The sequence below is a fragment of the Artemia sp. Qi Xiang Cuo genome, chromosome 6, assembly GCF_049724085.1.
Source record: "Artemia sp. Qi Xiang Cuo chromosome 6, ASM4972408v1, whole genome shotgun sequence".
In the NCBI taxonomy this organism is placed as follows: Eukaryota; Metazoa; Arthropoda; class Branchiopoda; order Anostraca; family Artemiidae; genus Artemia; species Artemia sp. Qi Xiang Cuo.
Window position 1 is genome coordinate 17,621,443 of NC_142799.1, and position 16,202 is coordinate 17,637,644.

Genomic DNA, 16,202 nt, shown 5'->3' on the forward strand with positions numbered 1-16,202 from the left:
GGGCAATATTAAAACTTAAAAAGAACAGAAATTATTTTGTATATAAAGTGGGTTACCCCCTCCTCAATACCTCGCTCTTTACACTAAAGTTTTTTATTAGTTAAAAAAAAAACGTCTTATTGTTCTAACTAAGCGGCCCCTGTGTTTCGGGAGTCATTATTAAAGAATTGAGAAAAAAATTCAAACTTTAGCGTAAAGAGCGAGGTGTTGAGGAGGGGGAAACCCCCTTTATTTACGTAATAATTTCTGTTTGTTTTAAGTTTTAATGTTGTTCCCTACTTTCAGTTGAAAAAAATTTATTTTTTTTATTTAATAGTAAAACATAACCTTTCTCTTTCTACCCATGGAATATTTATATAGGAGGGCTTGAGGTACTGAATCATGCTTCTTCTACTCTACTTATTGTATGCTCTTCTCCTCCCCCCTCTTCCTCTTCCGCTCCAAATTGTTATTTTAGTAATGTTTCTTCTGTAATTTTCACGACTGAGCTTTTGAAACTTAAACCGGACAACTTTACTCGTAATTCCGAAATTAATATATTCGTTTTTTACAATTTCTAGCCTTAAGCTTAAAATATTATATTCTGTTGAGCCCCGTTTAATTTTCAAAAACACAGAAACGCAAGAACTTATGAATTTCAACTAGGAGTAGCCAACCCCATAATTAGCACAATTATTTATTGATTCTTTCTTTGGAAGTCCTGTACTTACTTTAAAAAGATCATTTTGATCAAATATTTTTATTATAAAAAATTCACAATAAATAGGCAACAAAATAAATTCTGAACTTTGAATGTTTAATAATAATTATGCTATAAAACAAAAGAATAAGAAATACTTTATTTGAATTTAGAGAAACTGAATAAATATACTATCGTTCCCATTACTTATGAAGAAACGAACTATATTCTTTAAAGTAAACAATTTTTGAAGGGTTTTACCATTTGTAGAGTTGCTGAAGAAACGATACAATTGGCCAACCCGAAAAAACTCATATCAATCATATCTAAATTAATCCTTTTAGTAGAGATTAATGTAGCGAGATATAGCAAAATTACTCAAAAGCAGGGTTGCCACTGAGGTTAAGTTCGTACCATTTTTGCTACGTTTTAAATAAAACGGTACGTTACGGTCCTAAAAACGTTACATTTTTGTTTCGATTTTGAATTTATGTTGCGCTTTTGAATAATGAGTAAGATTCACATTTTCTGAGTAATCTCTTCTCCCCCCCCCCCCGTGAAAAAATCTTCTATTAAAGCATAGTATATATTAGATACGTAACCTAACCTAGTACTTTTCCCCCCTAACCCCCCCCCCCCCCAAAAAAACAACAAAAAAACAATAGTTTAAATATTGTAAACGCAATGACAAACCACGCTTTTTCGATCCAATTCTCTAATGACTGATACCCGTTTGACTAGTTTCCTTTAGCATCTATCTTGCGTGTGTACCAGCTAATTGACAAGTACTGATGATGTATATATTATTTTTTGCGTAACAACCTCACCCCCACCCCTTCTGGTTGATTGGACATAATATAAGGTTATATACGAAACTTTTACGAAGCTCTTTTTATATGGGATTATGAACAGCTGATATTGACAAAATATTTGAAACTGTAAAAATGAGCCATTTTTGGTTATATCTAAGCAATAGCATTGAGGAGGGGGTGGGTTAGTTGAGCCGGAATTTTCAATTTTACGCTAGAATTTTTCCAAATATCATGGTTAATTTTTTGACATTATACCTCCCTCCCCATCTGAGGTCCCACATATAACTGCATAAATACATTTTATCGTTGTGTTGAATCTTGCCATTCTTTATTCTTTCATATTGTAAAGTAAGAATTTTATTGGCTGATTTTTTTTTAATATATTCCTAGGGCTATATCCCGGACCATCAGAAGGGTGGATGTATTTTCAGAAAAGGGGCCACGATATTTGGAAATAGTATAAAATAAAGAATTTAATGGTACTGCTTTTGTGTTTAGCATGTTCTCTTCAGAAAAGGGCAATCACTAAATATTTGGCTTTAGAAAAAGGCAACTAGTCTAATGCCCATTTTTATGAAGAAGATAAACAGTCTTATATCTGTATTAATCTAAAAAAACAAAGTTTTTCCGAGGGAAGGAAAGAGAGAAGTTGAAACTTAAAACGGACAAAAATTATTGCTTCACAGCCTATCTAATATATTTCAATGAAACTATCAAGAATAAATCAAATAATTATGGTTCCCCGTGTTTCTAGGGTTTTAGAAAACTAGTATTTTATTGAAAATGCAAAAATTAAGTATTAAAAGTTGAAAAACTCATTTGGGAGTAAATAACGAGTACGCAACCAAAAAAAAATTCTCTAATACAAAAGATTTTTCATAGTCTTACGCTAGTTTTGACATCAGTAACTTTCCATATACAATTAAAATTATCTTAAAAATATAAGCGTAGAATTAAATGTTTTTTTAGTAACCACAAAATCATTGAACAGCTTACAGATTATTGGATTGATTTATCAGGTAGAATTTTGGAATAATATTCAATAGTGCTACAAGCTATAATATCAATAGTGATTAAGAAACAATCTTTAAATGTAAGAAATACGCTTTAGTATTACTTGAAATGAAGATCAAATAAGACATAATATGAATTATGAAAATATGGTTATTTCTGTTGTTCCCTTTCTATCTAAAACTTATCATAACACTTTTAGCAATTGGACAGTAGATGTTATTATAGAAGCAGTAATTACTACCAATATTACCAGATATCTTTTATAATAAATCAAAAAAACTTTTTCCACAAAATAAGTTTTTCAAAGAAAAGTAAAGAACTCCATTAAACAAAAATGAGCAAAAATAAATCAAATAATTTACCAAGCGTGAGACTACCACAAATCAGCATCAATAAATAAATGAAACCCAAAAGGAACAGAAATTAGAATAAATAACCGAGTAAAACTTAAAACGAGCAGAAATTAAAATAAGTTGGGCTCAAAACCCCTATGCCTTCCCAAGGTTAGAACAAAATTTGCACTTTACTGAAAAAAATATAAATGTTTTTACTTTTATTACTTTAATAAATCAAATAATATTAACATTTTGATTACTAAATATCAGTATATGTATATTAAACTGATAACGCACATTTGTATTTTTTTCAGTAAAGTGCAAATTATGTTCTGGCCTTGGGATGACATAGGGGTTTTAAGCCCTACTCATGTTAAATCTCAAGTTAAACACCCATCCCCTACTCAAGTTAAACAACCGTCCCTTCCATAAAAATCTTAAATACCCCTAGGCGTCACTTACAACTCTTGCTCCTAATCTCTGGCGTTTGTTTCAACCCCAAAAGCATTTTTATGTGATATTTAGACTATTTTGAACATAATGGCTATCTCAAAATTTCTATTAAATACACTTCGGGACAATACGATATGTGTGTGTGCGGGGGGGGGGGGGTTTAGCTGCCATCCGATCGCTTTGTCTCTTAAAAAGAGCACTAGAGAGCCCTCTCCGAGGTTTACATGACCATGCTTTCTATAGAAACCTTATCTACCCATAGGGTATAACTTACAACCCTTGCCCTGAGGGCTGGGGGGATTTGTTATCCTGAAAGACCTAATTTCCAGACCTTTCAATTACGTTGGACAAAATAACTATCTGTAAACTTTGGTTGAATGTGTTTGGGAAAATGGTGGGCGTGAGAGGGGCTTTAATCGCTCTTCAATGACTTTCAACTATTAAAAAAGGCACTAGCCCTTTCAATTTTCAATTGAATGAGCCCCTTTGAAGTTTCTACGACAACGCTTTCAATAAAAACCTCATATGCCCCCAGGGCATAACTTACAACCCTTGCCCTGAGGGCTGTGAGGAGGGGGGGGGTTGTCATCCTTGTCGACCATAAAGACATCCTAAAAACTTTCAACTACGTTGAACAAAACTGCTATCTAAAAATTTTGTTTGGATATGTTTGGGGAAAAGGTGGGCGTGAGAGGGGGGTCAATTACTCTCCATTCACTTTAGACTATTAAAAAGGGAAATTTCAATTTCCAAACAAATGAGTTCTTTTTGATATTTCTACAAAAACTTTCTATATAAACCTTATATGCCCCCATGGCATAACTTACAACCCTTGCACTGAGGGCTCTTAGGGGGGTTATCATCCTAAAAGACCTAATTTCCATAACTTTCGACTACGTTGAACAAAATGGATATCTCAATATTATGATTGTAACATCCAAATTGAAGTTGCCCTTCAATCAGTTTCGACCATAAAAAGGGCACTAGCCTTTTTGATTTTCAACTGAATGAGCCCTTTTTGATGTTTTTACAACATCGCTTTCTATAAAAAACTTACATGCTCCAAGGACATAGCTTACAACACTTGCCCTGAGGGTTGTGAGGGGGATGGGTTGTCATCCTTAAACACCTAATTTCCCAAACTTTCAACTACGTTGAATAAAATGGCTATTAAAAATTTTGATTGGATGTGTTTGGGGAAAAGGTGGGCGTGACAGGGGGGTTAGTTGCCATCAAATCACTTTTGACTATTAAAACGGACACTTGCCTTTTGAATTTCCAATCGAATGAGCCCTTTTCAAGTTTCTACGACAAAGATTTCGATGAAAACCTTATATACCCCCAGGGCAGAGCCTATAACCCTTGCTCTGAAGACTGCAGGGGGAGTGTCCTGCTCAAAGGTATAATTTCCTGAACTTTAAACTGCGTAGAACAAAAAGCCTGTCTAAAAATTTTGATTGGATGCGTTTGGAGAAATGGTGGGCGTGGAAGAGGTATTAGTTGCCTTCGAATCAATTTCGACTATTAAAAATGGAACTAGCCATTTAAATTTTCAGTCGAATGAGCTCTTTTTGAAGTTTTTACAACAACACTTTCTATAAAAACCTTATATGCTCCCAGGGAATAACTTACAACCCTTGCCCTGAGGGCTGTTTGGGAGTCTCCTCCTCAAAAACATAATTTCTATCTGGAAATCAACAAAACTGAACAAAATGGCTATCTAAAAATTTTGATTGGATGTGTTTGGTGAAAAGGTGGGCGAGAAAGGGAGATTAATTGCTCTCAGATAAGTTTTGACTATTAAAAAGGGCACTATACCTTTGAATTTCCAATCTAATGAGCCCCTTTTCAAGTTTCTACGACAAAGATTTCAATAAAAACTTATATGCCCCCAGGGCATAACTTATAACCCTTGCCCTGAAGACTGTGGGGGAGGGTGTCCTGCTCAAAGGCATAATTTCTTGAACTTTAAACTGCGTGGAGCAAAACAGCTATCTCAAAATTTTGATTGGATGTGTTTGGGGAAATGGTGGGTTTGGAAGGTATGTTAGTTGCCTTCCAATTACTTTCGACTATTAACAAGGGCACTAGCCTTTTTAATTTTTAATTGAATGAGCCCTTTTTGATTTTTTTTACAAAATCACTTTCTTTTAAAACCTTACATGCTCCCAGGGCATAACTTACAACCCTTGCCCTGAGGGTTGTGGGGGGAGGAGTTGTCATCCTTAAAGACCTAATTTCTAAAACTTTCAACTGCGTTGAATAAAATGGCCATCTAAAAATTTTGATTGGATGTGTTTGGGGAAAAGGTGGGCGTGAGAGGGGGGTTAGTTGCCCTCAAATCACTTTCGACTATGAAAAAGGGCATCTGCCCTCTGAATTTCCAATCGAATGAGCCCTTTTCAAGTTTTTATGACAATGATTTCAATGAAAACCTTATATGCCCCCAGGGCATAGCCTATAACCCTTGCCCTGAAGACTGTGGGGGGAGTGTCCTACTCAAAGTCATTGTTTCCTGAACTTTAAACTGCGTGGAACAAAATGGCTATCTAAAAGTTTTAATTGGATGTGTTTGGGGAAATGGTGGGCGTGAAAGGGGTGTTAGTTGCCTTACAATCACTTTCAACTATTAAAAAGGGCTCAAGCCACTCCAATTTCCAATTGAATGAGCCCTTTTCGAAGTTTCTACGACAACTTCTTCGATATGAAGTGCCCTGCTCTAAAGGAAAAAAATAATATATAATACATTGTCACAACATCGTTCTTATATGCCCTTAGGACATAATTTAAAACCATTGCCCCGAGGGTTGTGGGGGACTGTCCTCCTCAAAAACATATTTTCTATCTGCAAATCCACTACGCTGAACAAAATGGCAAAATTTTGATTGGATATGTTAGGGGGAATGATGGGCGTGGGGGGGGGGGGCTAGTTGCCTTCCAATCACTTCTGAATGTTAAAAAGGACACTAGCCACTCCAATTTCCAACCGAATGAGTCCTTTTTGAAATTTATACGACAACTCATTCGATACGAAGTGCCCGTGTATGGAAAAAAAAAAAAATCCTCTGTGCCAACATCGTTCTTTACTTAGGTAGTGCTATTGCGCAGCCTATGATATGTTGTAGACCATAAGTAAAAAAAGCACCAAAGTCATTTTTATTGCAAAAATACGCCAAACGTGCAAGTCTTCAAAATTATTTACTTTCAAAAGGCATTTATTTGAAAGTTTCAATGTGCAAACACCTAAAAAAAAGGCCAAAATTACGCATATCAACGTCTAAAATTACTGGTTATTACTAGCCACTTCCAAAATGAGTTGACTCAATGCATATACATGCTTCCTGCGTTCCACAGAGCTTATTACAATCGTTGCAATTAATTGCAATATCTTATTGAATTAGTGTAACTATTGCGCTCTATAGAGCTTGGTTAAAACGTCTAAACGAATTCGGGGATGTTGTGAACGAATATTGACGGAAAACTCAAAAACTGAATCTGAAATCTAAACTATCAAACTTTCTACTACAGGTCCAAATGGTATATATAACAAGGGGACTTGTACCCTAACTGGCCTTTATTTTGATCAATATAGCACATTACATTTCCTTATTGAATAGGCACAGCTATTATACTCTATTGGACGGAGTGTTTGGACAAAATAAATTTTACGCGATTACTGGAAGAAATCGTCAAAGACTAGTGGTTAACTTTTCCCTTTAGTGGTTAACTCATATTTTATTCCATTTGTACCAAAAATCGTATTCAAAATAAAAAAAAAACGCTAGAGTTAAAAATCTTGCAGCTCCACATGATCTTTTAAGAAAGTTTCTTACAGAAAGATTTTTAACTTGTCCGGATAGATAAATACGCCAAGAATTTTTGATCAGACAGTTCGTGGTAACTAACTGTTAATAAGGAACGACTTGGCCCAATAGTAGACGAAACTCTAAAAATGGAATTTGGATTACCCATAAGAAGCTAAGAGCCTAAGAAAATTTGCCTGATTTTTGAAAAGGGGAAAAGTGGACCCTAAAAAGTCCAGCGATCTTAACGAAAATCACAGCATCAGATTCAGAATATTAGGGAACCATGCTAGGGAGGCTTCAAGTTCCCACCTACAAATCTTTGGAATTCTCTGCTTTTTTTTCCAGAATAAAGATCACCTACGCGTGTTTATTTCCTTTATTTTTTCCCAGGGGTGATCGTATGGAACCAATTATCATAGAATATTGAGAGAGGGCTCACTTGAATACAGTTTTTGTGCCTTTACTAAGAGACCGAAAGGATTGGAAGGCAGCTCCTTTTTTTCCTCAAAAGCATCTGATCAAAATTCTGTGGACAATCATTTAGTTCAGCATAGTCGAAAGGTTATATAACTAGGCTTCTGGGGATGACATAACCCCCAATAGCCTCTGGAGAAACGAATGTAAGTTCTGTAAGGACTGTAAGTTCCCACTGCTTACACATATCATCGGTTACTGGGAAATATACCAAACATTTCGGGACGAACTTTCTTCAGGGGGGGGGTCGTGATTCTCCTTGGAGATAGTTTTCTGGGGGAATTTTCCAGGGTGAATTTTACACAAAGGGGGGGGGGAGATATCCAGGCATGATCAGAAAATTGTCAGAAATTAAACAAAAAAGCTTTTTTCATCTGAAAGTAAGAAACGACAATAAAACTTGAAACAAACTGAAATTAATGCCTATATTAGGGGGCTGCCCATTCCTCATCCCTCGCTATTTATATTAAAATTTGAGTTTTTGTCCCAACTCCATAAGGATAAGAGGACTTCGAATGAGAAGTATTTTTGAAGAGCTCTGAGACTTTAGCGTCAAGAGAGAGGGTTGAAGAAGGGACAGCCCCCCTCATATATAGAAAAATTTCTATTTGTTTCAAGTTTTAATGTTACTCCTTGACTTATTTGACTGGTTGAAGAAGGGACAGCCCCCCTCATATACAGAAAAATTTCTATTTGTTTTAAGTTTTAATGTTACTTCTTGACTTATTTGAAAAACTTTTTTTTTTTTTTATTTAGTCTAGGAAAGAACAATTTGAAGCTTATTCAGGTCTGATCCAAAATACGCAAATTAATTTTATGGGTTTCAATAAGCGCTATTGAATGCAATCCAATAATTGCAATTGCTTAATCAACGCCTAAAAATTACAAGCATTAATTCCAATAAGCTTTTGGAATGTGGGAGAATTTTTACGAATTGGTTGAGAGTAGAGCCCTCAGCTTTTAGATAGCTACAAGCATAATATTAAAAAGAATAGACATTTAAAAAAAGTGAAAAATAGAGAGTGGCATTAAATATAAAAACTAACAGAAATTATCTTGCTTAGTTCGGGACTGCAGTCTCCCTCCACCCTGGTCTTAACGCTAAATTTTGACCTTTATTTTACCACAGTGCTTTAAGAATGTATTCTCTACCCCACAAGTAGTGTGATCGAAAGGCTGAACTTTTAATACTGATGCGTTAACAATCAAGAATGTATTTTTGATTACTATTACGCTTTGTTACGGAAAAGTCTTAACTATACAAAAGTCTTAAAATTCCTTTAAAAATATTTCAAATCCAAATCCGAGGGCCCTTGCGTTTGAGCAATCTTTCTTAGAGCATTATGACAAAAAGTCACACTTTAGCGTAAAGAGCGTAGGTTGAGGAAAGGGCGGCCCCCGTCATACATGGAATTATTTCTGTTCGTTTTAAGTTTTGGTGTTGCTTTTTACTTTCAACTGAAGAAACTTTTTTTTAATTAATTTCTCACCGTAATGTATCACACACACACACACACACACACACACACACACACACACACACACACACACACACACACACACACACACACACACACACACACACACACACACACACACACACACACACACACACACACACACACACACACACACACACACACACACACACACACACACACACACACACACACACACACACACACACACACACACACACACACACACACACACACACACACACACACACACACACACACACACACACACACACACACACACACACACACACACACACACACACACACACACACACACACACACACACACACACACACACACACACACACACACACACACACACACACACACACACACACACACACACACACACACACACACACACACACACACACACACACACACACACACACACACACACACACACACACACACACACACACACACACACACACACACACACACACACACACACACACACACACACACACACACACACACACACACACACACACACACACACACACACACACACACACACACACACACACACACACACACACACACACACACACACACACACACACACACACACACACACACACACACACACACACACACACACACACACACACACACACACACACACACACACACACACACACACACACACACACACACACACACACACACACACACACACACACACACACACACACACACACACACACACACACACACACACACACACACACACACACACACACACACACACACACACACACACACACACACACACACACACACACACACACACACACACACACACACACACACACACACACACACACACACACACACACACACACACACACACACACACACACACACACACACACACACACACACACACACACACACACACACACACACACACACACACACACACACACACACACACACACACACACACACACACACACACACACACACACACACACACACACACACACACACACACACACACACACACACACACACACACACACACACACACACACACACACACACACACACACACACACACACACACACACACACACACACACACACACACACACACACACACACACACACACACACACACACACACACACACACACACACACACACACACACACACACACACACACACACACACACACACACACACACACACACACACACACACACACACACATATATATATAGTATTAGTTATTGGGAAGTATACAGACTTTTTCAGAGGAGATTTTTTCTGGTAGGTGGGGGAAGGAGAGGGTCGGGGGCTATATGGAAGGATCTTTCCATGAAGGAGGTTTTCATGGGGGAAGGGACATTGCTATGAAGGGGGTGCCGGATTTCCCAGCATTATTAAAGAAAAAGATCAGGAATTAAATAAAAAGAAAACAAGTTTTTCAACTGATCAACTGATTGTGATTAAGAGGTCATTTTTAAAGAACTGGAAAAAAAAATTCGAACTATAGTTTAAAGAGCAGGGTATTGACTAGGGGGCGAACCCCCTAATATACGTGTTAAAAATTTATGAATATAGAAGTTCGTTACGTAAGTTAATTCTAAGTTACGTATATTTATTACTAATAAAAACGTTTATAAATAAAATTAAACAAGTTTCGAGAAAGCCATTTAACCAAATATAATATAAAAATTTTGTTTTAATTATTCATGTACGGTTAGCCAAAATCAAAACCTGCATTAATTCAAAAACGTTCAAAAATCAAATAAAAGAAAAACATGTTTTTTTAACTGAAAGTAAGGAACGTGGGTAAAACTGAAAACGAACAGAAATTATTCCGTATATGAAGGGGGCTGTCCCCTCCTCAACGCCTCGCTCTTTACGCTAAAGTTTGACTTTCTCACAACTCTATTTTTTTAAACAATAAAAAAACTTTTTTATTTAATGCCTCTAGGACGTTAACGTTTTTTTTTATTTAATGCCTCTAGGAGCAATATTGTTAAATAATGGACTGAAGTAATCAGCTCTTCAATAAGGTTTAACTAATTCATAATGCAAAATAAGGTTAAGGGTGAAATTCGTAAGGTTCGAGGTAATTATTTCTCCGTGAAATCCAATTTTCTCCGTTTGTTCCCAAGCCAAAAGGCGATGATGGAGGATCGATTTTTCCGTGTTTGCCTGAAGGAGAAATATTATTGCAAAAATTTGAACTGGCTTAATACTCCCAGAAGATGACCGAGAACCAAAACAAGTTTTCTTGTTATAGAGTTTGATTTCCCTCGATAGAGAAGAAAAAAAAATAGGACACAAACAAAAAAGAATACATTATAGCTGCCAAGAGATTAGTAAATTCATAAGTTTTAAAATAATCCTTGTGTTAATATTTTATTTGAAACTTGAAAAAACAAAACACTTAACATAAACAAAAGCAATTGTTCAACATGCAGAAAAATGTTCTATGGTCAGTTTTGAAGAAGTTTGCTTGGGGTTGAACTGCTTATGACGATAGTAATAGTTAATAACTATAATATATTACCCTAACACAATGATAAAATAACAAGATAATAATGATAACAAGAATAATAGTAATAACTATACTAATAATTATAACAACAATAATAACAATAATGATAATAAAAATAATAAAGTAACCGCAAGAAACGAGAAAGAACAGAGGAAAACACGGGTTGAATTTGCAAAAAAATATATTATGACCCAAAGACTTTTCCTTCTTTTTACTGGCTAAAGTTTTCGCAAAGAATAGCCAATCAGAAGAAATTTAACTGTTTGGTCCTTTAGTGGCATAAAATTTTCCCGAGGAGGTTTTAAAAAGAAACAGGTTTTTAAAAGTTAGGTTATCTTCCCCTTCAAAAATACGGAATAATGTTAAATAAATGCAATAAATGCAATAATGTAAATACGCGACGTATTTGCTACTGAATCAATGATTTACGGTAAAATTTAACTTTAAATTTGTATTGCATTGTCATCACGCTGAGAATTGCCTCTTCTGATTTATCTTCCCCTGCCTTTTACTTCCATTTTTGCTTCCTCATTTCATTTTCTTTTTTTTAAGAAAACCTTTGTGCTGCTTGGTGTTATTTCCCATTTGTTAATTTTAAGCTGACACATCAAACTCTGAATTTCGTTGGCTCAAGTTGCAGTTTTGTTTCGATTATATTCTATAAATAAATCTTTTATATTCTTGTTCAAAATTCTACATGGAATGAGTTAAAATAAAATAAAGGTAAGAGAGGCCTTTATCTCATTGGCAATATTCTTCCCCTATTATTGAACATTCGTAATTTTTTTTCGGTTTTATTTTGATCAGAAAATGCTAACGAAGCTTTAAAATAGAAAACCACAAATATCATGCCTGAAAAAAACATCCTCTATATTTACCACGCTACGAACCTTCCTTAATGTACGTCAGCTTTAATACAATTCCAGTAGTTGACACCATATGCAATGGGCCCAAAAATACAGTTTTCTTTGTTCAGCCTAAAATAATGAAAAACGCAACTTACTCAACACTGAAAGAGTAAAAGAAGCTCTATATTCTTGTCCATCCACCTCACCGGCACATATGTATTCGCCTTTGTCTTTCTTGGCAATATTTTGGAAAATCAATTCAAGTAAGGAATCTTGACCTTCTTCCACGTGAACCCTGTAAGATTCAGGTGTTAATGTTGGTTCCTCAAAATCAAACAAAATTTCAAATATTTTTTGGATGTTTAAATTTATTGTTAATTTTAAGGATTATAGATTGGAACTTGTTGCATGTCTTCAGGGTAAAACAGGCCTCAACCATCTCCTATCTAAAGATATCAGCCTACTGATGCCCCATCTCCTGTGATCCAAATATCTAGCATCTGCCGTCTTGTTCACCCGGTTCGGGTCTCTCTAATTCTTTCCCCCCCCATCTCTCTCTCTCTCTCTCTCTTTCTCTCTCTCTCTTTCTCTCTCTCTCTCTTTCTCTCTCTCTCTCTCTCTCTCTCTCTCTCTCTCTCTCTCTCTCTCTCTCTCTCTCTTTCTCTCTCTCTCTCTCTCTCTCTCTCTCTCTCTCTCTCTCTCTCTCTCTCTCTCTCTCTCTCTCTCTCTCTCTCTCTCAGTCTTTTGAACAAATAGAGCTTGGGGCCCAAAAAGGACCAAAAAGTGTTTGCAAGAGCAAATTTATGAAGCCACAGGTAGTAATTTAAGACAAAAAAAAAGGAAAAACAGTAGTTTGTATTGATGTCAGAATATAAACTGATGTGAAACTGAACTCACCAACAACTAGTCTTACGATTTAACTGTAAAAAAAAAACAATAGAAAAACAATACAGTAAGTACTTGAGACATATTTTTATTTAAAGAGAGCAAATATAATACGTAAAGATAAAAATTTTAGATAGTTTTGGCGCTGTTGCCCCGTGACGCCCAAAGATGAGCCTTAAATTTGCTTCGTCTCTAATATGTTTGAGACTTAAATGAACATAGACAGGGATAGGAGGACATTAATGAAGGCAAGCACCATGGAAGACGATTTATTGTATTGATACATGACTCTCAAAATAGGCTAAAGTTAGTTTTATGTCTGACCAGCTTGCACCTCACTGGGCAAGATAAACTTGAAGAAAAATATTTTGAAGAAAAACTCGGCTGCATCAAATTGTGACAGCCTAAATTGCGTCAAAATTGCGTTCTCTGATGGGCATGAAACTTTTCGGTTAAACCTACTGAACTAATGCGTTTGTTTACTGGGGACAATAAAATGTGGATGATAAATTTAATTTTATTGAATCTTAGCCCGGGCCCCTCGTTTTTTTTTTTTTTTTTTTTTTTTTAATCCTCTTGAAAGTTTCAAGACATATAAACAGGGCCAAGACAACCTCCAGCAGACAAGACAAAATACAAAAGAAAAAATCTGATTGTATTGATTCGTGACGTCTATTTTGTAAGAAAATTAGATTACTCTTTTTTATAAATGATATTGACACCATCATTTCAATAAATAAGCAGTTAGTATAAAATGGAAGATGAAAAGATATTTTCAATAAAATAGAAGATAGATACCTGTCAATTAAAGGGCATCTAAAGAAATGGTCCATTTTCATGAACGACTAAAAATAACATATATTTTCAGTCTATATGATAAAAATAAACCTTGCTGTCTACCAAAAATTCCATGGTACAGGTATTGCCGTGTTTAAAAATCAAACAGTTCGTGGTAACGAACTGTAAGTAAGGAGCGACCCGGCTCAATGGTAACCAAAAGTCTAAAAAACGGAATTTTGATACCAATAGATACATCAAAAGAATCAAATTTTAATTGTGATTTCAAATATATATATTTCATCAAGTTTAATCATACCCATCAAAAGTTACGCGCCTGAGAAAATTTGGCTTATTTTTGAAAAAAGGGGAAAAGTCCCCCTAAAATGTATAGAACCTTGATGAAAATCACACCATCATATTCATCGTATTAGATAACCCTACTAGAGGTTTCAAGCTCCTATCTACAAAAATGTGGAATTTTCCATTTTTTGCCAGAAGAAAGATCACGGATGCGTGATTATTTTTTTTTCATTTCCCATGGGTAATCGTATTGACGCAGTGGTCCTAGAATATCGTAGGAGGGCTCGTTGGAACGGAAATTAAAAGTTCTAGTGCCCTTTTTAATTGACCAAAAAATGGAGGGTGACTAGGCCCCCCCCCACGCTTATTTTTTTTCCCAAAGTCACCTGATAAAAATTTTGAGACAGCCATTTTGTTTAGTAAGGTCGAAAATGTGATAACTATGTCTTTTAGGATGACTTAATCCCCCGAAGCCCCCAGGGGGAGGGCTGAAAGTTATGAACTTTACCCAATGTTAACATATAGCATTGGTTATTGGGAAGTATACAGACATTTTCAGTGGGAATTTTTTGTGGTAGTGGGGGGGGGGGGGGGGTTAAGGGTTATGTGGGAGGATCTTTCAATGAAGGGAGTTTTCATGGGGGAAGGGACATTGCTATGAAGGGGGCGCCGGACTCCCCAGCATTATTTTTAAAAAAAATCATTCTGGAGGGTCAATTCTGGAGGGAAAACCAAAAATACTCAGAATCGAAAATAAATGGGATCTGCCTCAAGGGCAAGGCTCAGAGGCCATTCGTTCCCCCATTTCTGAGGGCAGGGGAGGGAGGGGGAGGGAGAATTTTGGAGGGAAAACCAAAAATGCTCAGAATAGAAAATAAATGGGATCTGCCTCAAGGGCACGGCTCAGAGGCCCATCGTTCCACAATTTCTGAGGGCAGGGGAGAGGGGTAGTCAATTTTGGAGGGAAAACCAAAAATACTCAGAATCGAAAATAAACGGGATCTGCCTCAAGGGGAAGCCTCAGAGGTCCCTCTTTCCTCTATTTCTGAGGGCTGGGGGGAGGGGGGGGCAATTTTGGAGGGAAAACAAAAAATACTCAGAATCGAAAATAACCGGGATCTGCCTCAAGGGGAAGGCTCAGAGACCCTTCGTTCCCCCATTTCTGAGGGCAGGGGACGGGGGAGGTCAATTTTAGAGGGAAAACCAAAAATACTCAGAATCGAAAATAAACGAGATCTGCCACAAGGAGAAGGCTCAGAGGCCCTTCGTTCCCCCCTTTCTGAGGGCAGGGGCGGGGGTGGGGGAGTCAATTTCAGAGGGAAAACCAAAAATACTCAGAATCGAAAATAAACGGGATCAGTTTCATGGGCAAGGCTCAGAGGTCCTTCGTTCCTCCATTTCTGAGGGGCAGGAGAGGGAGGGGTCAATTTTGGAGGGAAAACCAAAAATACTCAGAATCGAAAATAAACGGGGATCTGACTCAAGGGGAAGGCTCAGAGGCCCTTCGTTCCCCCATTTCTGAGGGCCGGGGCGGGGGGAGGTTTAATTTTGGAGGGAAAACCAAAAATACTCAGAATCGAAAATAAAAGGGATCTTCCTCAAGGGGAAGGCCTGGGCTGATGTTTGCAAGTCGAAGAATTTGTCTTTGTTGCTTTGAATGTCTAAAGTGCCTGTCTTTCTCTGTTTACATGTCTTATATTTTTTTGTTTGCATGTCCGGGTTGGTGTTTGCAAGTCCAAGTTGGGTTTTCAGACCTACGTTTTTTTTAGATTTTCG

General features: G+C 36.8%; 1 protein-coding gene across 1 annotated transcript in view; it reads right to left on the bottom strand.

Annotated features, from left to right (window-relative positions):
• LOC148950935 (neural cell adhesion molecule 1-like) overlaps positions 1–16,202 on the bottom strand; it is a 256,145-nt gene that overhangs the window by 150,343 nt on the left and 89,600 nt on the right. Inside the window, exon 3 of the mRNA XM_089090517.1 lies at positions 12,617–12,756. Within this exon, the coding sequence (XP_088946643.1) occupies positions 12,617–12,756 (140 nt within the window). The remainder of the gene's footprint in view (positions 1–12,616; positions 12,757–16,202) is intronic.